The sequence below is a fragment of the Pezoporus occidentalis genome, unplaced genomic scaffold, assembly GCF_034315485.1.
Source record: "Pezoporus occidentalis ecotype Australia unplaced genomic scaffold, CSIRO_AGI_Poc_V1 ctg282, whole genome shotgun sequence".
NCBI classification, from domain to species: Eukaryota; Metazoa; Chordata; class Aves; order Psittaciformes; family Psittacidae; genus Pezoporus; species Pezoporus occidentalis.
The window spans coordinates 276,917-302,468 of NW_026914741.1; the positions used below are offsets into that span (position 1 = coordinate 276,917).

The 25,552-nt window shown below is 45.7% G+C and overlaps 1 protein-coding gene across 9 annotated transcripts in view; it reads right to left on the minus strand.

Moving 5' to 3' along the window:
- Nucleotides 1-25,552, minus strand: part of ZNF592 (zinc finger protein 592) — a 45,261-nt gene that overhangs the window by 16,194 nt on the left and 3,515 nt on the right. For all 9 annotated transcript variants that reach the window (XM_062625757.1, XM_062625762.1, XM_062625761.1 and 6 more), the window contains 2 exons: nt 22,660-24,980; nt 2,174-2,352 (listed from right to left, as the gene is read on the minus strand). In XM_062625757.1, the coding sequence (XP_062481741.1) occupies nt 2,174-2,352; nt 22,660-24,972 (2,492 nt within the window). In that variant the 5' untranslated portion in view covers nt 24,973-24,980. The remainder of the gene's footprint in view (nt 1-2,173; nt 2,353-22,659; nt 24,981-25,552) is intronic.

Here is a 25,552-nt window from a genome sequence, read left to right on the forward strand (position 1 = left end):
GCTGTCACCTTCCAGCCTCTCAACTCTCCAGATGGCACCAAGCAGGAAAACGAGCCCCAGATCAGTGGAGATGGCCAGCAGGTGCTTGGAAAAGGTGGGGAGGTGACACTTGGCTCCAAGTGGAAGAAGCATTTAGGACAGACTTGGGGATTTTAATTTTTAACTGCAGAAGGCCTTTCTCATTTTCAATGCAATCACTTGCCATGATTAAAACCCAAATAAAACAGTCTTACTCCAAACTTCACTGAACACATTGGGGTATTAGGAGGAAAGGAGACAGAATAAGGACTGAACACACAAACAAACAAACAAACAAACAAACAAACAAAAACCAAACAAACCCCAAACTTATGCATCAGAAAATCAATGAAAACAAGGATATAGTGAGAAGCAGCAAAATAGAGCTGATCCTGGGAAGGATTTAAAAGAACCTCTCAGTTTTTCAGCCCTTCAAGTAACAAAAGTGAAAGAAATGAAGTGGCTACATGACCACAGGGCAGATGCCAAGGACTATCAACATATGGTTCTGCAACCAGAGTTTATTTCTTCCTTTTCCAAAATAGCAGAGACGAGCAGGATAACAAGGATGGCACAGCCAGAAGTTTACCTGTCTGGTAAACCCAGTTTTCACAGATGAGCTTGAGCAGATGCAAACTAGAGAAGTTAAAGAAATTTAGCTTCTAGAGAAGCTGAGTAAAGCTAAAAACCCTGCAAGCATCATTCTTGAGCTCTGTCTTCGTTTAAATTTTCTTTAATGTCCTTGACATAGAAAGAAGGCATTCGCTGCTGACAGCATCATAAAGATATTACTGTAATACATCTGGAATGAATAATGTTTTTAAAAAATGCCAGGTCATACACTTAAGAGTCAGGATCAAGCTTTGCTCTACACTGCAAGCCCGTCACTTAGAGGCAAAAGGACTTGCACTGGATCACTGCTAAAAGACTGAGTTTCCTATATAGTGCAGCTTGGGCCTACGTAACTGTGACATGTTATTGATCCAGGCATCAAGAGGGATGAGGATGCTGCACAAGCAGCTCAGCATGCTGAAGTTGTGCCTGCATTTGGGATTCTTAGGTGCCAGTGAAGTCCAAAGAACTGCACCAAAGCCATGGTTAGTTTTCTGACATCTCCATTCCAATTTTTCCATTTCAGGGAAAACATTATTTTTCAGCTTTCCTCCCTCTCTCAGATTAACTCATCTTCAAACAGCCCGAGTATCACAGCCATTTAATTTGCTACGGAATTAATCCTTTGTTGTGGGCTCTGCCCCCTCCAATCAGATCCCACATAAAAAGACACTTCTCTGTATATAATTAAATTCAGAATCAGTTTGTTATGTGTCTTGTCTTCACAGTTGAAAGAAAAAGCCCTTGAAAAACTAAGTGTGATTTCAGAACAAACCACACAGGCTTCCTGAATTTGCAGCCATCTTAAAAGAACAGCTCCATGAGCAAAAATTGCCCTATTCATTTTAAATCTCAAAGTATTCAATGGCAATAAGAGAAAAAACAGAACTTAAAAGGTTGCTAGTCTCATCTCCCAAGTAAATCATCTCTGTCTTAAGAGCTGTGCTGCAGCTGAGGTGATCTAAACATGCCAAGGAGGAAAGCCTTGTAGGGAAAAGTCTTTTATTAAAATGTCTTTTATTAAAGCAATCGATTTGGTTGGAGAAGAGACAACACATGCAGGCATACACACAACCACATCCAGAGCCTTCCTCCATTTGTCTCAGTTCATGAGAAGTGTTTGGAGAATTGTAGGCACATATAAGAAAATAATCTATGCCCTTCTCGTGCAGGCACACATCCCTCAGACCATTATAACTTACATAAATATAAGTTCAAACCTTAAAGAGACTTAGAGGATTAAGATCTGCAATCTTTTTGCTGGAAATATCAATCCTGAGACACTTGTCTGCAACTTCAATTCAACACAAAGTTCCTTCAGCTTAAAGATGCCTCCAAATAATTTCTGCTCTCAGAAACCTCTCTTAAATCCATTTAGTAATTCCCATTTTGAAATAGGTTTTATCATGCAGCAAACCACACCAGCTCCTGGCTACATCCTCTTTTGTTTCTGCTGCAAGGAAAACACATTTCCAAAGATCTAAATCCCAGTTTCTCATTCCCTCTTGTCATCTCAGCACAGACCCTCTGGACCTGCACAAACCTGAATCCCACTTTGCGGGAGTAATGCAGGCAGTTCTCCTTGACGTGAGTCTGGAAGTAGGCGGAGCGGCAGACGGCGCCGCACTCTGGGCAGCAGTACGGAGACTTGTGAGCGTGGATCCTCTGGTGAGCGCAGTAACTGCACTGGTTGGGCAGCATCATCTGGCACACTTGACACGTCTGATGAGAAGAAGGTTACATTAGTTAGTTATCCTCTATTTGTTTCTTTGTCCCCCCAAGTCGCCCTAGAAAACTTTCAGGTTTAGAGGAAGCTCCAGCACATTCCTCTAGTAGAAACATAAACTCTGCGAAGCTCTTTGGCTAGCCTCCTCAGCACCTTTTTCCACAACAACCCTAACAACTTCCACAGTAGCCATTCCCAATGGCAGTATCCATTCTTAAGCCATGTTCTCTGCGGATTATTTCCTTTTTTTCTCTTAAAAAAGGAAAACAAAATCTTTCACTCTTAGCTCCACTGATATTCTGCTTGGTCACTGCTTTCATTTCTGCATTAACGCATTTGAGAAGAAAAGCACATTTCTCAACAAGTCCCCACCCTGCACCAAGGTCACGCCAAAATAGCATGAAAACTCCATTATACCCCATCTCCAAATCCTCACTGCTGAACACAATGCAGCCCTGACATGCAGCAGCCTTTACCACCAAAACCACATTTGTGTCTCTTGAAAGATTTCTCTGGACCACTGAAATCTGAACTTTCAAAGACCACAAACTACATGTGCTATGACATCTTTATAGAAACATGACAACTAGAAATGATGCAAAGACTCTTACCCTCCCCATTTCTGCACTCCTAATGAAATCCACCTTTTCCCCTACCCTTCCAAGAGCCACACTTACTATCAATACCACTTTGCAGAAGAGGCATCATTTACTTCATGTGTAAAGTGTTTTATGTGGACATATCACTCCAGTTTCAACAGCTGTCAAACCTCTGCACCCTTTCACACATGCCTCAACTCCTCTGTATTCATTCAAAGCCCAGGAGCAGCTACTTGTCCTCTCTAGGGTGCGTATTACTTGATACCTAAGCAGGAGTAAAGCTGGAGCAGGAGTAAAGCTGGAACAGACACCAGACCTCCAGCCTTGAGCCTTCTAGGAGCTCAAACTCTATTCCGTCATTAAAACCCACACAATTCCTCTGCTCCTAACTCCTGCTTAAGAATGAACTACAGCAAGCAGCTAATTATGGATTATCACATCAGGTAATTTAACTACATCATTTCTTCCGCTATCATTAAAGAAGGTTACAGGGCTCATTAGCTCAGATATGGTGACAAGTTGTACCAGAGTGTGTGCCTACATGGTCAAGCAAAACTTTCAATGTAGCATGTGCCTACACAGCTGGACCAAACCAAGTCCTGCAGGCTTCACTGCCAGCAACCAGGGCTCAGAAACCTGGGAGAGAAGCAACTAAATCTGACAAAAAAGATTAAGAGCCAACTCCATTTTCTGTATCATTGCTGTTCTATGCAGCATCTCTGTGATGCTCCACTACACAACATCTACCAGTGACCTGTCAAAAACACTGCAGGTAACAGAAAGCATCATTTATAATAAAAGCTATGACAAACCTGAAAAAGGTTAATGAGGGAGGGAGGGGAGGGCTTAAAAAACAGGCTCTTGAAGGAGGAAACTGCAGAAATTGCCAAACATGTCAGAAGCCTCAGACACGTGATCCCAGACATGCTGCAACTGAAGTTTAGAGAAAACGTCTCCCTCAAGAAAGAGAGAAATGGGTAGAAGAAACCACATTATAGGACCCCCATGCCTGCACCCAAATGCAATTCAAACAAACTAAAGAGTATTTCAGCCCTTCCCCAAATGCTTGGAGAAGCCCCTTAATTTCAGCAGAGAAAACCGGCACTACTGAGCCATGGTGTGAGCTGTGAAATATAAGCAGAAATGGGAACATGGGAAATAGAAAAGCCCCCAGGATATATCTCGGAGTTGCTGAACGGGACCTTAAATTTTCCAGAGCTCTCTCAAATCTCCAAATAAGAGCTACAAGAAGAAAATAATATCCAGGGCAGTTCTATTGTGGTTTATGGCATTGGTTTTTCTAATCGAGTTTTGATTTGTAATGGGAAATTTAACTTCTTGGCCTTATCAAAACAGCACTCCTCTTGCTTTGATCCTGCCTAGCATTCAAGGCAGACTCAGCACAAGCACAAGTTGAAAGCACCTTTGCCCTTGTAGCTTAGTGAGATACATTTCCTCTCCAGATCCTGCCTTGTCAAAGCCAATTTAGTTTTGATTTTAAGCCTGCAAAGAGACAGTCTGAGGCTCATCTCTTCCTCCCCAGCATGGCCCCAAAGGCACCCTGGCACACAACACACAGTAAAGACCTGAATTTTCACTGTCGTGCATGCTTGTGCTGGATCTGAAATATGCCAAAATCGCCCCATATTTAATGGGCTCCAGGCCTGGGCACTGCTGCCTGGGGATGTGCAGAGCAGCAGCAAGCTCACAGACCTGAGCTTCAGCACTGCTCTCTGATTTGTGTCTGGATGCAGCAGACCTGGTGGTCCTGACATTGTGAACAACTCCCTCACTTTCTGAGGTGTCCCTGTGAGACCGTTACATCTGAAGAGTAACTAATGCCATGTGTGAGTCAGCATAAAGCAAGCTTCAGTTGGGGAAACGAAATCATCTCACAGTGCTTGGTCCCTTTGGCTTATGGGCTGCTGGGGTGGAAAAGATGAATCCTATATCCTTTACATTGTGCTTGTGCTCCTGCTATTACTTTGCACCCACCCAACCGAAGTGAAAGGGTAACTTAAGACACCAGCTGACCCTGCCACACACAAAGGTACAAGCGGACAACAGACTCCAAATACCACTCTGTCATGGGTAAAATTCTTCTATAAACTACTTTTAATTAAAGGTTTAATATGCCAGCTCTGCTGATGGAGCACAAAGCTGATCATTTAGTTGTGTTTGGTGTCTATGCTTAGAAACACGGCATTTCAGCAGCACCACTCAGTAGACCCAGGACAATTAAACACAGCAGCCAGGGCTGATGTGGAAAAGACCCACTAGAATTTACTTCCAAATGGCATTTATAACAAAACAAATAAAACCACAATGGAGGATGCAGGAATACATGGCCCATGGGGCACAGCACAGACCGGTCCATGCCATCAGCCACCTGCACAGCAAGTGCAGAAGCAAAGGAGGCAGCTTCAGCTGCCTTTTGCTGGTCGGGTCCAGCAAAAGGGAGCCCCCTACTCCTCCCTTGTTACATGAAAGGCTTGTCAGGTACCAAACCCATGTCAGCGTAGGGCAGAAAAGTTTGGGGGACAGCTAGCAAGAGCCTTCAAAACTAGTGGTTATCTTCTTAAGGCTCCATTAGAGCAGGAAGCCTGCCAGAGAGTGCATACACATGACATGGGAATAAAAAGCAAAACTGTGAGGATAAAGAAATGATTTTTTTGCATGTGCAGATGCTGGGGAAGAAGCTGGAAGGATTCCTATGCTGACCCCACGCTCTGCAGGGGGAACTAAAACTAGCCCAAGCCTCCGAGTTCAGATCTTCCTGTGGAAATGTCAAGAAGCTGGGGAGTAAACAGACAAAATGAAGAGCGATGAGTCACAGGACACATTAGTAAGAATAAGGAAAACTGTCATCTTTAACAAGCACTACTTCTGTACTTCAGAAAAGTCAATGCAAGCTTCTCCTCTCCTGCTTCACAAACCTATCCAAGCTCTCCAGAGGAGTCAACAACCATGTGGGTAAGGAAGATCTGACCTGCAGGTGGGTCAGGTTACCTGGATTTCCAAAATCGTTTTGCAACACCCTTCCTGAAAGGATTTTAAGGAAACTAAGCTGCCACAGTATGAGGAAGCCTTGTGCTTAAATAAAGAAGTGGCAAGAAGAAAGGAATAACCAACCAGTTCTTTGATGGAGGAGGGTCCCCAGTAAGTTCTGCTGGAATTTGGGCTCTTTGAAAGAGTCTCAAAGTATCTGGGAAAGGGAAATGAGAAGTGAAATGGCAAAGACTGATGATGATAACTCAGGAGGTTACAGATAAGGGCTGACCACAAAGAACTGCAAAAAGACCATAGAGGACTGAGTGACTGCGTAAAGAAATGGCAGGTTGAATTTTTTTACTGAATCAACCAAGGAAGACAGAAGAGCTGGAGAAGGTGCAGTAGTGGTTACAAATTATAACCAACATTTTTATGCTCGTGCATAATTTTCATAATTTTCTTAACATCTGCAGAAGATGCGAGGCCAGAAATCCTGCCCACGGGTATGACGGGGGGTCCAGTCGTCCTCTCCACCCCAGGAGCTGCTGCATTTGTCAGGGCAAATGTGCAGCTGCCTGTGGGCTCCATCACTGAAGGCTTCATCTTGGAGCTGGAGGAGCTTTTTCTTTTGCAATTCTTCTGCTTTTTATGAGAAACTGTAACTTGGTTCCAGATGTCACATTTTTATCTCTCTCCTAGTTTTCCATGACTTCTCAAAGAAGTCTGGCAGCAATTTGAGACATCCATTAGCCAGTTATTTCTAAAGCATGTTACCAGGATATGATTTTGAGTTGTGTAATGTCTGTGTTTTTCATATACTCCCATAATCTACACTTTAATCAAGAGTTATTTATTATAAGTCTTCTTTAATTCCGGTTTGCCCGCCACATCTCATTTGGCCTTTTCTTCCAGAAGGCACATCCACACACAGAGGAATGCTCAGATGTTCAGCTGAGGCAGAATACTTGATTTTAGTCCCATCTTTACTTGCAAGCTTCTTCAGAAGGGGGAAAAAATTAAAATACTCACTGAAGTAGAATGAAGGTTGAAAAACCCCACGGCTCCAAAAAGGTTCATCTGTTAAACCCAACCCTGTGGCCACAGACGTGTTTGTAAATCAAGACATTTATAGTTAACAAAGTTTTGCTCTGCAAAGTGGCTGTGTAGAGGTGGCACCACTAACCTTTCTGTTTTATTGACAGGACTGACCACACAACTTGGCATCAAATTTGATCCATTCATGATCATGTTTTCTTTTAACCGCCACTAGATCAGAGAGACAGAGCAACTCCCATCTTCTCACATGCAGGGATCACCACAGAATTCCTGAGGCCACTTTTCTCACTCAGGTAAAGCCTGTGAGCAGCGAGAGCATGATCCCTATCAACACACCACTGAAAACTTAACTCAGGGCATGAAACTCTTTGCTTTCACTTACACGCAATGCACAAGAGGAAAGGGAATGGCTTCAGCACAAGCACAGAAACTTTACTTTGGGTTTGGAGTGGTTTTGCTGTTACAGAGTCAAATGATAACGAATGTCATGCCTATTAAAGAGATTATTCCAGACTACAGAGATCCTCCTTGATATGATCATCATGCAGTGCAGCTTCAGCTAAAAACACAGGGCTGCACCAACCCTAAGACATGGGATCAAGGCTATGAAAGACAAAAAAGGTTCGTAAGCCTAACCATCTCTGAATTAAAAGGAAAAAAAAAATTGCTAAGGACTCAAAGTGAAACAGTCAGAGGGGAACAGAAATTATATTTTTGGAATGTAAATGTTTTAAAGAATGCTTGCCCTTTACATGTTCAAACCAAAAATCCCCTGCTAGCACTGCCCCACAGTGCCAGCTCCTCCCAAATCCAGCTTTTTGTGAGCTTTGATTTTTCTACTGTAGGCAGAGCTGCAGGAGCAGCTGATACTTCTGCAACCAAGAGGTTGCAGGGAGTTGGAGATTAGCAGGATGCTGCTGCTGTTAAAAAAACAGCAGTGAAATACTACTTAAAGTTAACCTTTAACTTCGTATTAGCCTTCACCTGCTGCCTCACTGGAATAAATGCCAGGAACCTGCATCCTTCACTGTAGATGCTCCAGAATCTCCAGCATGCAGCAGCGTGATGTGCTGGCTCTGGCAGCACAGCTAGTCTCAACACCTTCATCTCTACAACTCTGTGCTCTCCTTTGCTACCTTCCACCAGTATGACTGTTGCTGGGCCACGCTACAGCCAAGATCCAGATGCTTGGAAGATTGTTTTTGACTTGATTTAGTTCAAACATCCAGGTTACAATGCTGCTACATAAAATTTTACCAATGTGAGAAGTGGTGAGCAGAGAATTTCTCTTGCTGTCATTGTAATGACTAAACCATACCCCACCCCAGGTTCTCTTTAAATGAACAGGCATCACCGCATTAGCATGTTGAATTAACAGCTGAAAAAAAACTGCAACAGAAACACGACATTCTTAATTTGAGGAAGAAAAATCCAGAACCCAACTGACAAGCTAAAACCAGTGGGTTCAAGTTCCAGTGACAGAATATACATGCCAAGTCCTGTCCTTAACTCCTATACACTCTTATGCTGTCATACCCAAGCACAGCAAAGATAGTTTATTTCCTTGGTTATAGTTGCCTGTTTTAAGATTGACGTCAGCCTGTGGAGCTAGTGCCACTGAGGGAGTCTGCCTGGCCTTCAGCCTGAAGGACATGACCACAGGATAATCAATCCAAAACTTCTGCCATCCGTCCTCTCGTTTGCTACCTCCAGCTTACTCCCCCTTTCACCTGTTCATTCTCTGCCTCACCAGTGCATCCCATCTCCTCTTGTCAACCTTGTTCACCCTTATTTGTATTCCTGCACCTCACTCACTGCCCAACACACTCCCAAAACTTGTGTCCTCCTCAGACCTTCACCAAGACCGACTCCTACAAACACATATTTAAATCATCCCAGGACACAGGGTGCTTAAGCCTTAGTAAAATAAGGCATTCAATTAAAACCTTATTTGCTGGAAAATAAGGTTGTTCAATAAACACAAAGTATGTTTTTTGTGTATGTAAAAAAATCCCTGGTTAAACTGTCAGTGTAGACTTAGAAACTTGACAGTTTTAGGAAACAAAGTAGAACTGCAATGGAAAAAAGCCACCAGCATCACAGATCTTAGGCAATTTCACATCAAATAAGCTTAATTCAGAATTTTCTCAGTCCATGGTCAGAAGACACTAGAAGCTGCCCCCATGTTGGACAGTGCCAGCTCCAAGAAGGACATGTCACTGGCCAAAGCTGGGCCCACCACCGATGAGGGCAGCGCCTCTGAGGTAAAGCATTTAAGAAAGGGTAAAAAATGCTGTGCAACTCCTGGGAGAGACGAGTGAGAAGATGTCACACAGCCCAGCAGCCAGCAGACACCATGGTGGGTGAAGAAGGAGGAAGTGCTCCAGGCACTAGATGATAGATTCTCCTGCAGACCATCATGAATACCATGGTGATGCAGGCTGTCCCCCTGTAACCCATGAAGGACCACAGTGGAAGTGCCCTGAAGGAGGCTGTGACCCCATGGGAAGCCTGCACTGGAGCAGGCTCTTGTCTTGGCAGGACTTGTGGCCCCATGGAGAGAGGAGCCCACACTGGAGTAGGTTTGCTGACAGGACTTGTGACCTCATGGGAAGGACCCATGCTGGAGCAGCCTGCTCCTGAGGGATGCACCCATGGAAGGGAACCACACTGGAGCAGTTCGTGATGAACTCCAGCCTGTGGGAAGGACATGCACTGGAGAAGTCTGTGAAGGACTGTCTCTGTGTGAGGGACTCCACACTAGAACAGGGGAAGAATGTGAGGAGGATGGAGTAGCAGAGATAAAGTGTTATAAACTGACCACAACCCCCATTTTCCTGCGTCACTCAGGGGACGCAGTGCCCCAGCAAGAAGGGAGCTCAGCTTCACTCCTGATTCTTGCTTCACTCCTCACGGGCAGGGAAGGTGTTTATAGCTTGCTTTCTATTTCTCACTATCCTACCCTGCCACAGTTCATTGGAAATAAATTCACTTCCCCAACACGAGCCTGTTCTGACTGTGATGATGATTGATAAACAATCCCCCTGTCCTTTACTCAACCTACAAGGCTTTGGTCACATTTTCTCCCCTAGGCCTACTGAGAAGGGGGTGACTGAGCATGCACCCACCCAACATTGACCCACCACACCCAACAGTGAACTGCTCTGCCTCTTGTATGGAGTCCTGGTTTGGGCTGGGATAGAGTTAATTCTCTTCCCAGTAGCTGGTGCTGTGCTGTGGTTTGGCTTCAGTCTGAGAACAATGCTGGTAACACAATGATGGTTTAGCTGTTGCTGAGCAGTGCTTACCCAAGTCAAGGACCTTTCAGTGTCCCATGCTCTGCCAGTGAGGAGGGGCACAAGAAGCTGTGAGGAAGCAGAGACAGGACACCTGACCCTAACTAAGCCAAAGGCATATTCCATACCATGGAACATCATGCCTAGTATAGAAACTGGGGGGAAGTTGGCTGCAAGATGCCAATCACTGCTTGAGGTCAGGCTGGGCATGTTTTGCTAAAAGCTCCTTGTTCATCCATGCAGACATCACGGCGTTTTTGCATGACTTGCTGTTTGCTGGGATGGATTGCTCTAGAGCCTGAAAGAGGTGGCCCTTTAATATCAACCTCCTTTCCTGGACTTCTATTCCCTCCAGGACCTTATCACATAGGACTGTTTCAAGCAGATGCCTAAAGAGGCCAAAGTTTGATCATCTGTAGTCCACTGTTGTGACCTTGATTTTTGTCCTCAGAACCCTGAACTCCAGCATCTCATGGTCACTGCAGCCAAGGCTGGTTTTGACCTTCACATCCCCAGTAGGTCCTTTTCACTGGTGAGCAGGAGGTCCAGCAAAGAACCTCTCCTCCTCGGCTTCGCTATCACATGGCTCAGGAATTTGTTATCGATGCTGTCCAGGAACCTCCCAAACTGTTTACGCCCTGCTGGGCTGTCCCACTAGCACAGATCAGGGTGGCTGACGATCCCCATTAGGACCAGGGTCTGTGAACATGAGACTGCTTCCAGATGTCCACTTTTTTACCTGTCAGGTGACATATATATGTATGTATATATATATATATATATATATGCATATATCTATAGCAGAGAGCCACTACAATGTCACCCATACTGGTCTGCTCTAATCCCAACCCGTAAATTCCTCACCCATTCCCAGCCAAGAGCTCCACATACTCCAGATGCTGCCTTGCATGAAGGACAACTCCCCCTCCCCATCTTCCTGGCCTATATCCTGAACAGCCTGGATGCCTCCATCACAACACTTCAGTCATCTAAGCTGTCCCACCACGTCTGTGCTGTCAACATCAAAACCCTGCAACTGCAAACAGATCTTGAGTTCCTCACATTTATTGCCCACGCTGTGTGCATTCGCATTAGAGACTTTAGAGGACCATCTCCTCTTTGCACCCTTTTCCCTCTCACAGCATTGAGCAGACCTGCACCTGGGCTCTCATCCCCTGCCCATCTCTCCCAAAGCTCTATGATCAGCTTTGATATTCTCCAGGTTGCTTTTGGCAGCATCATTGATGCTCACATGGAAGAAGAATAAGGGAGCAGGAGCTTTTGTCTCAGTGCCAGAAGACACCAGCTTCCAACATCAGCTTCCATCCTACCCGAGACAGACTATGTTTTTGTCTCCAGTTCTCCTCTCCTCCTTGCTCTTGGCCATGCCTTGGATCCCAGTTTGCACCTATGCTCATTTTCTTCCCCCAAGCTGGTCTCACTCCTCCAAAGGCTGTAGGACCACCAGGGCCAGGCCAGCAAGCCTGGGTGGGGAAGAAGAGGGTGGGACTGTCGCCTTGTGTAAAAGTGATCACACGCTGATTTAAGCAGACCATTGAGCCGCACACAAGTTTTCTTCCTCCCTGTCCGCTCCTCCACCTCATCCTGATGCTCTGTTTTGGCCTCAGTGCAAGCTCCGGCTCCTGTCCTGCCACTCATCTCTTTGTCTGTCCTCCCAGGGATCCCTGTCTGGAGCTCCATTCCCTCAATGTGTTTTCATCACAACACCCTCCATTCCTTTCCTTCTGCAAAATCCAGAGGGAAAATTTCCATATAAAACAAAATCTGTCCTCGCTTGTACCCAATGACTGCATTGAACACCCTTGCTTTGGAAGAGGGAGAAAGCAGTGCTTGATGGGGCCAAAGGAACTTTGGCTGATTTTCAATTCTGTAGTTTTCTAAATTAAAACATGAACAGGGGAGGGGAGGGTTACAGGTGGAGAAGGGTATGGCTGCTGTCTTTCTCCTTCTGCTTTGCTGCTGGGAAATTACCAGTGCAGCATGTGGTCCTACTAGCTTCTGGCAAGTTTTAGCCAACAAATTATAAAACATTGATTTAAGAGGGAGAAGGAAGAATAAAAACAAAAGGCAGCAATAAAATTGCTTTTAAATAACTCCAGTGTAGGTAGTACATAAACAGGATATGTCACGACTCATCGAATTGTTCTTATTAGACAAATAAAGGGTGACAGAAGAAGAAAGGGAGGCAGGGAGAACAAAAGCACAAAAGTGCAAGAAAATTCAGAGGTCCTTCAGGGGTTTGCGTTTTGTATTTTATTCAAGTTCCTACCTAGTTTGGTGGATTTTGGGTGGTGAAGTCAAAAAAGACACACAAAAAAGTATGAAACATCTCTGGTTACCAGTAGATGGACAATTATGCCCAAGAGGGTCAGAAAGTACTTTGAATTCTTGTACGTTATTGTGCACTGGTTTGTCCTTGCCAAAAAAACAAGCAAGCTCTGTCTCAATACCAGTTTGTGGCTTTTGTTCGTTACTTCTGCTGCAAACCTCTTCCAGAATTCACTCCTCTGATGACTGTCGACCATCCTCTGATTTTCAGCGTAAATCTATTTCAGTCTGTTCTTATATCATTCTTGCCCCAAGTTTAAAACAGCTCTTTTATATAAACATCACACTAGATACAGCGTCCTCTGTATCCACTCTCACTCCATCAGGAAAACCACATCTAAGATGAAGGCACCAGGAGCTACAGTGGTTTTGTTCATCTGTAATTTGAGTCCAGCCCTGAGAAAGCTACAAAAACCTGCTGGATGCTAAGGAACTACCCAGGGAGATCCCTGCAAGTGCAGGAAGTTCTTACTTACAGTTTCTGGTGGAGGAAAAGCGACACAACCCTCACCTTAAGACTGTGTCCACTTCGGTACTGAAGGCAACTCACCCTAACTTACCAGGCCTTTGCCAAGCTAAACTCAAAGGTTTTTTCAATTCAATTCAATTGCTGAGGTGAGCAGCTCGAGAGAGGACGCCTTCAACACCGGAGCGAGGGGGAGATCAGCGTCCAGGAGCCTCACCTCAGAGCGACAAGAGCCACCGAGGGAGCCTCAAGTCCTCGACAGGACCTGCCCGGGAGCCGGCAGCTCAGCTGACGAGAGCGAGCAGCTGACTCACACTGGGGGGGAGCCTGAAGCAGCGGCACCAGCCCTGACTGGTTAAAAACCTGCCCCAGGGAGCGCGGCGAACAGAGCAGGTCGAGGGAGACCAGGAGCGCGGCGAACAGAGCGGGCAAACAGAGCGGGTCGAGGCAGTTTGCGCAGCAGTCCGCGCGGGCAGGCGAGCGGGATGGTGAGCACTCGTCGTATGACCAGAGCCCGATCTAGGACCTCTGCTCTGGCTGCCCCGGCGTGGCCAGCGTAGGCACCCGGACAGAGCCGATGAGAGGGGAGGCTGCAGTGCAGAGCTCTGAGTGTAGAGAGTGCCTGCACTGGTCTCCTGAGGGGAGGGTGCACAGTGGGCAGGGCTGCACTCGGTGCTCCCTGGTGGAGGTGCTCCTGCAGCAGGGGCTGAGCTGCGGGATGCTGTTAATAGGCTGCGAGGTGTCAGGGAAGCTGAGAGGAAGCAGGAATGCTTGCTCCCGGCCCAAACGGTGCAGGGGCCTCGAGCTTCACCTCTACCACATGAAGGAAAGAAAGAGGCCGTTAACCCGGGAAGCTGGGAATTAGTGACAAAAAAAAAACAACAACAACAAAAAAAAAAGAAGGAAAAGGACAACCAAAAGCAAGGGGCTTCCCCCTAAATCCCCTGTCTCCACGCAGAACCGCTTTGCTGTCCTGCAGGGGGCTAATGAGGAAGCGCACTCGAGCCAGAAACAGCCGGCTGATGCACTGCTAAAGATCTCTACTGGCGCTGCTAGGAAAAAGTGGCGGGTCGTAGTAGTAGGGGATTCTACACTGAAAGGGACAGAAGCACTCGTCTGCCGTCCAGACCCTGTCTCAAGGGAGGTGTGTTGCCTATCAGGGGCACAGATCAGGGATGTTGGCAGAGAGGCTGCCTGCTCTAGTAAGTCCCATGGACTATTACCCACTCCTGGTGATACATGTGGGTGCTAGGGATATAGATAGTAGTAGCCTGGGGAACATAAACAAGGACTACAGAGCCCTGGGGGAGGTGGTTAGGGGCTCTGGAGCTCAGGTGGTCTTTTCATCAATTCTCCAGGGTACAGGGGAGGACATAAAAAAAGCTAGGAGGATTGGCCAGGTTAATAACGGGTTAAAAGGGTGGTGTCGTAGTCGGGTTTGGGTGTCTTGAACATGGGACCCAAGCTTGTAGGCCAGGTCTACTGGGGGCTGGTGGAGCTGCCCTGAGCGCAGTTTTGGTAGGAGGCTTGCCAGACTGGTCAAGGATGCTTTAAACTAGATGTGCTGGGGGAGGGGGCATCATTCCATTCCAACACACCCAGTCAGTTCCCAGAACCTATAATAAATGCTTGGAGCAATGTAGAGATATTCCAGCCAATGAGCCGGCTTCATTTGGAGCTCGGCTCAGATGCCTCTATACAAACGCCCCGAGCATGGGGAACAAACAAGGGGAATTAGAGATGTGTGCACATCTACCGGGGTATGATATAATAGGCATCACAGAAACATGGTGGGATGGCTCCTACGACTGGAGTGTTGGATTGGAAGGTTACAGGCTCTTTAGGAAGGACAGGCCTGGCAGGCGGGGAGGAGGAGTTGCCCTTTATGTTAGGGATAGGCTGGAGAGTATGGAACTCTGTCTGGGGACAGGTGAGCAGTCCACAGAGAGTTTGTGGGTCAGGGTTAAAGGGAATATAGCTATGGGAGACATTACTGTGGGGATCTGTTACAGACCGCCTGATCAAGGAGAACCTACGGATGAAGCACTCTATAGACAGATAGGAAAAGCCTCACGCTCACAGGCCCTTGTTCTCATGAGTGACGTCAACCACCCTGACATCTGTTGGAAGGACGGTACGGCCCAGCACAAGCAATCCAGGAGGTTCCTCGATTGTATGGAAGACAACTTCCTTCTGCAAGTAATAGAGGAGCCAAGAAGAAGAGGTGCCATGCTTGACCTCATGCTCACCAACAGGGAAGGGCTCGTTGGAAACGTGATGCTCCAGGGCAGCCTTGGATGCAGCAATCAGGAGACGCTCGAATTTGTGATCCTCAGGACAGTGAGAAGAGCGTGCAGCAAGCTCACTGCCCTGGACTTCAAAAGAGCAGACTTTGGCCTCTTCAGGAACCTGCTTCAGAAGGTTCCATGGGATATAGCCCTAGAGGGCAGAGGGGCCCAAGACTGTTGGTTGATATTCAAGTATCACCTGCTGCAAGCTCAGGAGTGTTGCATCCCAACTAGAAGGAAGTGCAGCAGGAGGGCCAGGAGACCTCATTGGATGGATAAGGAGCTCCTGAGGAAGCAAGTGGAAGCAAGGACAGGTGGCCTGGGAAGAGTACAGGGATGTTGTCCGAGAAGCTAGGGACAAGGTTAGGAAAGCTAAGGCTCAGTTAGAATTAAACTTAGCTAGAGGTATTAAAGATAACAGGAAGGGATTCTACAGGTACATAGAAAATAAAAACCAGACAAGGAAGAATGTAGGCCCCCTCAGGAAGCTCTCAGGAGAACTGGCTACCCTGGATTTGGAGAAGGCTGAGGTTCTGAATGACTTCTTTGCCTCCCTCTTCACTGCCAAAGGCTCTGACTGCACCACCCAAGTCTTGGAAGGCAGACGCAGGGACTGTGAGAATGAAGACCTTGGGCCCACTGTAGGAGAGGATCTGGTTCGAGACCATCTTAAGAATCTGAACATGCACAAGTCCATGGGACCTGATGAAATCCATCCACGGGTCCTGAAGGAGCTGGTGAATGAAGTTGCGAAGCCGCTGGCCATCACATTTGAGAAATCATGGCAGTCAGGTGAAGTTCCTGATGACTGGAAAAAGGGAAATATAACCCCCATTTTCAAGAAGGGGAAAATGGATGACCCGGGGAATTACAGAGCAGTCAGTCTCACCTCTGTGCCTGGCAAAATCTTGGAGCAGATTCTCCTGGAAGGCATGCTAAGGCACATGAAAATCAACAAGGTGCTTGGTGACAGCCAGCATGGCCTCACTAAGGGGAAATCCTGCCTGACCAATTTGGTGGCCTTCTATAATGGGGCTAAAAGAACTGATGGACAGGGGTAGAGCAGTTGATGTCATCTACCTGGACTTGTGCAAAGCATTTGACACTGTCCCACGACACCCTTGTCTCTAAATTGGGGAGACATCAATTTGATAGGTGGACCACTCGGTGGATAAAGAACTGGCTGGATGGCGGCATGCAAAGAGTTGTGGTCAATGGCTCAATGTCCGGCTGGAGACCAGTAACGAGTGGTGTCCCTCAGGGATCGGTGTTGGGACCGGTCTTGTTTAACATCTTTGTCGCTGCCATGGACAGTGGGATTGAGTGCGCCCTCAGCAAGTTTGCCGATGACACCGAGCTGTGTGGTTCGGTTGATACCCTGGAGGGAAGGAATGCCATCCAGAGGGACCTCGACACGCTTGTGAGGTGGGCTGATGCCAACCTCATGAGGTTTAACCATGCCAAGTGCAGGGTCCTACACCTGGGTTGGAGCAATCCCAGGCACAGCTACAGGTTCGGCAGAGAAGAGATTCAGAGCAGCCCTGCGGAGAAGGACTTGGGGGTGTTGGTTGATGAGAAAATGAACATGAGCCAGCTTCAGTGTGTGTGCTTGCAGCCCAGAAAGCAACTGTATCCTGGGCTGCATCAAAAGGAGCGTGACCAGCAGGTCGAAGGAGGTGATCCTGCCCCTCTACTCTGCTCTTGTGAGACCTCACCTGGAGTATTGTGTGCAGTTCTGGTGTCCTCAACATAAAAAGGATATGGAACTGTTGGAACAAGTCCAGAGAAGGGCCACGAGGGTGATCAGTGGACTGGAGCACCTCCCGTATGAAGACAGGCTGAGAAAGTTGGGGCTGTTCAGCCTGGAGAAAAGAAGGCTGCGTGGAGACCTCATAGCAGCCTTCCAGTATCTGAAGGGGGCCTATAGGGATGCTGGAGAGGGACTCTTCATTAGAGACTGCAGTAACAGGACAAGGGGTAATGGGTTAAAACTTAAATAGGGGAAGTTTAGATTGGATATAAGAAGGAAATTCTTTCCTGTTAGGGTGGTGAGGCACTGGAATAGGTTGCCCAGGGAGGTTGTGAATGCTCCATCCCTGGCAGTGTTCAAGGCCAGGTTGGACAAGGCCTTGGGTGATATAATTTAGCGTAAGGTGTCCCTGCCCACGGCAAGGGGGTTGGAACTAGACGATCTTAAGGTCCTTTCCAACCCTAACGATTCTATGATTCTATGATTCAATTTCCTCTCCAGAGATCCTGTTTCCAGCTCTCCGGTCATTCTTCCCTCACTTATTCCTGATTATCCCTAACAAACAAAACAATACACTTTTCTTCAGCTAGATTATTTCTAGTGGTGACAGGGAGTATTAATGCAGCCTGGACTAGTACTGCAGGTTGACATAAATCCCCTGCATCAGTATCATCCAGGTCAGAGTTATTTCAGACCCAACAAAAGCACCAAAATTCTCCTCAGCTCCATCTAAACCTGGCCTGGTGCAGCTTGAGGCCGTTTCCTCTGGTCCTATCACTCATCCCTTGGAGAAGAGATCAGCCACCTCCTGGCTCCTCATGATTCAACTTCTTCAGTATGGCTGTTCCCCATACGGCACTCTAACAACTAGCTCACTGAACATCAAGAAGATTAGTATCTACTCACTTCTCTACTCCAAAAATAAATTAGAATATGTGTATCAGATTGATTTGGCATTAACTACACCTATTTAATAATCCTTCCCCCCCCCCCCCCCCCAAATAATCTTGCTCTAGAATCTAATACTGCTGTAGTCAGACCAAACAGTCCTTAAATTACACCAAACATCTGCTACCACCTTTTGAACATCTGGGAAAGCACAATGTCTGCATAAAGCATAGCTTCCAGTTTGAACAAAATCCAACCTACCAGATACTCGAATTCACGTACTGCTTTCTTCTTGCTGTTCTATGATTGAAAAACAGTAAACCTATCGAGCAACTCAATTCACAAGCTTGCAAAAAACTGCAAAATTGGCCTCACCAGTCTCCAAAAAAAGGCAAAGTAACTGTGAGCCCTTGAGACAATCCACTCAAAACATACATCCACTAAATCCAGTTCTTTGTATTTCTGAAGTGGATTAACTCACAGTTCTCAAAGCCTGTATACTCAGTTTAAGCCACAGAGATCCCACTATGGTATTCAGCTGAGAAGAACTGCCTTAATCTTATACATATTCAATATAATAATTAGCCAGGTAGAATTCCCCTGCTGTACTTCGAACAATTTCAATCATGTAGCCACCACAAGTCTAAAATGCAGTATTAAGGCCAAGCTCTCAATCGTTTTTCTGAACGTCTTTCTACTCCACCTTCTTAACCACAGCATCATCCCCCTCTCTTCCTATTCACTTGTTCCAAATCTCCTCCTTTCCCTGCTGTCCAAACCACATACATATCTGTGCTTTCCTCCAAAATAACCAGCCACGTCATTCTCATTTTGCACACACCTGGAAAAGTCATTTACCCCTTATCTATCCTATTAATATGGGCTTTACTCAAGGCCCTTCAAAAATGTAATACCAAGTATTTCCCAAGCCATCAACTGGAACAAACAGACACAAAACCCAACAATCACCTTTAAAACAGCTACAGGAAAGTGTAAAGATGTCAAAGTAATTCACAAAGTCATGGTAAGAAATGCCAGCTGAAGTGAGAAGCCTTAATTATCAACACAGGATAAAGCTTCTCATGGAGCAGAGCCAGCTTAGGCTGCTCCCCCTCTCCAGTCTAATCACTGATGCCTCTGACCGCAGCTTGCTTGTCCTTCAGCTTCTGGATAACTGAAGACATCATACTGAAAAATAAGTCTTTTTGCTGCTATTGCTTTTCTTCATCAAGCTGACTGGATCAACCCTTCCTTGTTAACAAGGTGACATACCCATTCATAAAGGTTTTTGAGCTAAAAAGCACTGTAACTGATCACTTCAAAGTCTGCTCAGTTTCTCAAGTTACGGTCATGTTAGATATGCCCGTCATGGTTAATAATCTAGATTTGGGATCATTTAACAGAAAAGCTTCTAAGAACATCAATAAAAAAATCCACCTAGTTTATTTTCCATAGGTCAGGGGCCTCCATCTTCTAAATCAAATCCAGGTGCTGCAGATAAATCAATTTCACCCTTCATCTTCAGCCAAAGATGCTCCTTCCCTTATGCATCCACCTAGCCTTCCCAAGACTCCTCTTTTTTAGTATAGTCTGGTACCAGGCATCTGAATAGTCACAGATAAGCTTTAGGCCATAATACAGTGGGGACCTGCCCTGCTACCTCTTGAAGCTCTTTAAAAGGCATTAATCAAGCCATACCTTTGTATAGAAAATATAAAGATACTCCATACTTTCTCAAGGAGAAGAAGGCATTGCAAAGTGCTTGTGTCTAAATTCTGGGATTGAGTAAGAAATTAAAATTAAAAAAAAAAAAAATTACAGTGCAGTTTTTTTGTTAGCTTTAAGAAATTATTGCAATCTCTCCCTCAAATCCCATAGCTGCTTCTAAACCAGTGTTTGAATATAGTGAGAAAAGCATCAGGTGCGAAGGAAGAAACACACAACTAGTTTTTGCTCAAATGTGCAAAATCATGATAAATACTAAACAGTCTCCTGAGATCTAGGGATGCAGTTCACATCTGAGCTTGACCACAACTGTTAACACCATTGCAGATTGTCCTGCAACAGCAGTGTGCTCCAGATCACACCTGGGTATACAACAATCACTGCTGTACCTTACTTTTTAATTAGAAGTACCAATTTTTTAATTAGAAGTACCAATCAAGACCTTCTGCCATGCAGACATAATGGTTTGATCCACTACAGGGGGCACAAAGGATGAGTTATGTTGAATACAGATGTTACAGTAATGCCTTCCTCAGCAACACAGTTTCACTGCCACTCTAGAGATGGAAACCAGAGTTTTCAACCACTTCCACCACAAAAAAAGTGTTCTGTGAACACTCACTGATAACCTCCAGCTCCTACCAATATTCCTCCTTTTTCTGACCAAATTAAACACAGCAATGCAAAAAATCAGCTTCATTAATGCAGAGTTACAGATGTCCACAGCACCTACTTGGAATGGGTTCAGCCAGTTCATGTTTTCCTGTTTCAGGAGTTTGTGATGCATACTCCAACAGCCCATATGTCTATCTCCTTCTAAAACCATGTCTAATATCAGACTGAAGTTCATTAACACCCCTGATCTGCAACACCTTTGGCTTCCCATGTCTTGTTATGCAGTGTGCTACCCAAGTAAGACATTTGGCAATCCACACCCTCTCCCTTGAGCCGCTCAGAGAAGCTGAGCATGGCACCCATCTACTGCAGACCACTGAATTTTACCCATCCTTTTACCTCTTAGTCCAGTGACACCAAATACCCTGGGTACTGCTAGAAGGCAGAGGGATGGTTTCCATTAGCTACTGCTAAATCTGGAGGCATGCAATTACAGGCATATGGGTACAAACTCATATTTCCTTTAGAAATGAAACAGCTTTGCTGAAACAGATGTTCTGGGAACAGCATGGAGACCACCGGGAGCCTGGAGGACAGCAGATACAGTGGAGAAGGACCCCCAGTGCAATGCATGCATCCCACTGAATATAAGCATGGAAATATCAAACAGGGAGAAGGAGATGGTTTTACAACATCTAACATTGCCTCTTTTCCCAGTTTGTCAATGCTTCTATGCAGAAAAATACTACAAAAACAATCTCCCAACTAGCAGAGCTAACTTGAAGTGAGGCTTAAACTCTTTTATTAAGTTACAGAATAAATTATTTGATTACAAGCTAAAAATACTTACTAGCAGACATTCCTCCTCTCTTTAAAATGCTCTTGAATTGATAATCCCACAACAAAAATAGGAAATACATTTTTAATGTGACCGATTAACATTTTAGCTCACTTTGGAGCATTCATTATATCCCATCCCCTGAAGGTGAAGATTCCAGACTGCTGACATTTCCTAAAACTGCATTAAAGTTGAAGAGTAAGTTTGGGTGTTGGCAGAGCACAGCAGTTGCTGCTCTGCCTTGGGCACAGAGTGTGACTCTGGCCACACCGGTGCCTTCTGGCCTCACTATCTTTTACAACATAAAAACCATCCAGCCATATTTTTTTTTTGATGGTGCTGAATTTAAGAAGAAGATAACAGAAAATCTCAATGTGACCACAGCAACCTCAACACTCCTGCAAGCCATTTAACAAGCAAAGGGATGCACTGGAGTATGCAAGTCCTACAATGGTCATGGCAGGGATGGGTGGTCATCTCCTCAAATGTCTCATGTTGACACAGAGTTCTTGTCTGTGAAGCCTGTGGAGGAGACTGCACTGGGAGCCTGCCAGCTCTGCTGGCAGACACAGCAACATGGAAAGCTTTCACCTCATCTGAAGAGATAAGGAGAAACGATTCCTCCTCCTGGTCAACTTGAGGTTGGCTTATATTTACACAGGATTGACCCCATCTTCCAAAGCAGAAAATGTAAACAATGTGTATGGTCTTGGTACAGAACAAAAAGCATCTCCTCCTCTTCATCAGTAGAAACTGAAGAGTTTCAAAGAGGATTCAGACCCTGCATTTGCACCCATGAGGGAGGTCCACAAAGGTGATGGACACCCAAGCAGGGCAGCACTGGAGAAAGGCAGGAAAACATCACAAGGCTCTTGAGCCCTCCTTTAGAAACATGACTCGTCCCTCTCTCACTCAAAGTTGCAAAAATAACCAAAACCAACCATCTACCCTACACACTGCACCCTCTTGCCTCTCAACCAGTTCTGTCCCAATATACACTCTACCACACTAACAAGGGAAACAGCTCCCAGTGTTCAAAGCGTTACACAGATTCTGGCACAAGTTCTAAAAAAGGTAAAATTAAATTTTGTCAGAACTCCTCCAGCCACGCTTGGAGCACAAAAACCTGTTTCAGGTAACTCTCTGCTGGTCCTCCCCTACAGCACTCTTGCACACCTCATCCAAGTGATCTTTGATCTCGATCAACACCTTCCTTTGATGCTCAAGGATCTCCACTGCCTCCACACTACATAAAGGGTAAAAAGAGGACAAGCAAGCAACACTGAACGCTCTTCATGCGCACATGCCTGGGCTTGTGTGTATCCCAAATCCTCTCCACAAGCACTTTTTTAGACAAAGCCACTATGATGCCTATTTCTCGCAGAGAGGACGATCTCTTTAAACTCAGAGATTTAACTAATAACATTAAAATGATGACTTACCAGTCTCTCATTATCTTCTGAGGTTCTCTGGTAATGAGCTGCTAAAGCAACATAATCCTGTGCCTGCTTGTTACACTCTAAACACTTAAGTCCGTGACGGATTAGTCTCAATGGGTCCGTATAGAGAGGCAAGGCTGGCTGAGTGTTAGCAGAAATTCCTACCCCACCTCCTGAGGCAGCACTGGGCTTACGCGAAGGAGAGGGCGAGTGCAAAGTCTGAGGAGCCAGAGAGGCTGAAGAGCTCACAGGAGAAGGTGAAAACATTTGGTCTAAGGAAATCGGTTTCATTAGCAGCTGAGAACACTGCATGATAAATCCTTTGCTCTTATGATCTCTGGCATGTTTAAGCAAGCTACACTTATTAAAAAAAAGTAGCATAGTTGAACACTGAGTGCACATGACTTCGATATGAACACTTCGTCTACTATAGTGTTGAGTCAGGCTTTTCTCTAAGGCAAATGAGTCCCCACATTCCAGGCAACAGTACCCAGAGGCAGGTAAATTAATACTGGTGTCAGGCGGAGGACTAAGGTTTGGAGTATATATCGGCACCGGATTGGCACTGTGTAGTACTTTATTAAAAGCTTCCACGACGACGGGAGCAGCTTTCTTGACTTGATGCACCAGGGGCACAGACATCTGTGTCACCTGAGGCTGACTTCGCCTCTGTGCAGATGACTTTGCCGTAACAGAAGCAGCAACACTATGTGGGACCAAGTTGAGATTTGCCAAGTGCACGGCTTTGGGAAGAAGGCTAGAGGTGGCGACACTGGATGGCTGCATCACGATACCCTGTTGCTGCCTCTTAACACCTACTTTTATGGCACCACTGCCACAGTTTGGCAGTGGAGATAAAGACACAGTACACGTGCTGTTTGCAGCAATATCTGTTTTCATGCTATCTGCGTAAGGACTTGTTATGCTTGACAGCTGGACAGCCACAGTAGCCCCATTTTTGGTTGAATTCTTGCTGGCCTCGCTTTCCATAACTACACTAGTGTCAGGGGATGGAAAAGATTTGATAAACTCTTCAGCAGATGAGGTTTCCACAGGCGACTCTTCTGAAGATTTGCCCAACTCATCGTTTTCTGGCAAAATTCTAGTTACAGTTCTTTTAATTTCACCAGAAGATGTCTTGATAGTCTTTATTCTAACCTTGGGAATAGCTGGTGGAGAGCCAGCTGCCAAGGAAGGAGAGCCTTTCCCACTGCTGTCACTGCACACGCTTTGAGGACTCTCAGGCTGCTTGCTGGCCTTTCTTACCACCTCTAAAGGGCTTCGGGGACTCTTTGGTGACTTGGGCATTTTTGGACTTCCCTTCATCCCGTCTTTAAAAGGACCAGGTTCCTTGGTAAGATTTGATTGCTCACCTTTTGGAATACATGCAACCTTTTTGGCCTGAAGAGCTACTAACGCTGCCACGCAGGATGACAACTTCGAATGAGCTGGCTTTAACCTCTGGCGAGGTGGTATTGATGAAGACATGCTCACCTCGGGCACAGACCCCTTTTCTCCTAAATTATTGTGAGGGAGGTCTCCAAACACCAAGCCTTCTCCAAGAAAGCTATTGGTATCTACTAACTCCTTGCTTGACTCCAAAAACCTCTCTGCTGCTTTGTCTTGTTCTCTCCTGCTCATTTCCGGCCTATTTGCCGGCTGGCAGTGGATTTCCATCTTCTGTTCCTTTTTACAGTATTGATCAAACATGCTTAATTCAGGCTCTGGTACCTTTCTAAGATGATCTAGTACGGAAGCTCCTGTTGGTATATACATTGAAGGTGGTGGAAAATATGGTGTTTGGGCATGTTTGGGTTTATCACCAATGCTGTTCTCTTTGAATGCATCCTCTGGTTCAGGGCTGGAAATTGGGCTAAACTGACTAAATGTTGGCAAAGGCTCTGACTTGGACTGCTCCAGTTTATCAGAGTAACTTCTTGAGCTGTCGCCATTAATAAAAGTTGACTCAAACTTGCCATAATTATGGACTAAAGCATGAGCCTCCGATGGCAGATCAGACCCACGAAACCCATTGTGTAGCAGACCAGTACCAAGGTGATTCCCCTCCTTTTCTGCTTCAAAGGACTCCTGCCGACTCGTGTTCTTCACTATCACACTCACAACAGGAGTATCAGAGGGAGGCAAAGAGTGGGATAAGGACACGTTCTCATCGATGCAGATTCCTGATGACTTCAGGTGATTCTCATTCTCCTCCCCAGCTGGTGGGATGGTCTCCTTGGCATCAAGGCTTGTCGGATCAGGGATGTCAAAAGCAGCCAAGAGGTCATCAAAGTCTGGGGTTTTCATGTCCCCCATTATGAAAGCTATAATTAAAATACAAAAAAATTCTTAGTGAGGTACATCTTTCCCAAGGACAGACTTTGTAAGACTAATTTGCATAAATATCTTATGTGACAAAACCCATAACAGCCCAAAACGCTAACACAGCAGGTACAAAGGCTAGAAACATCTGCAGCAGACACTTCAGTTTCCATTTTAACTATTCCAAGATTAGCTGTTTATACACAAAAATATTAGCCCAGCTTTTTCAACACAGCTTTCAAAACAGAAGTGCCATTTGTAGGGCATTACAGGGAAGGAACCTCTCCTGCCCTTGCTGCACATGGAAGATATGCAAAAGTTCAGATCTCATCCTGCTCAAGCTGGCAGGGCTGTTCAATCCTGTCCTGCACCACAACCTGGCCCCTCTGGACTGTGAGCAAAGCTGCTCCTGGTGCTTCAAGCAACATGCTGAGTCCCCGAGAACAGAGCTTGTTCAAACATGACCTTTTAAATGACACCAAGCTCATGCAGGGGACATCTTTGCAACCTGTCAGATGAAACTCTACTCCAAAACGGCCACTGTCATGAGCCTCTGCAGAAAAGATCCAGAAGA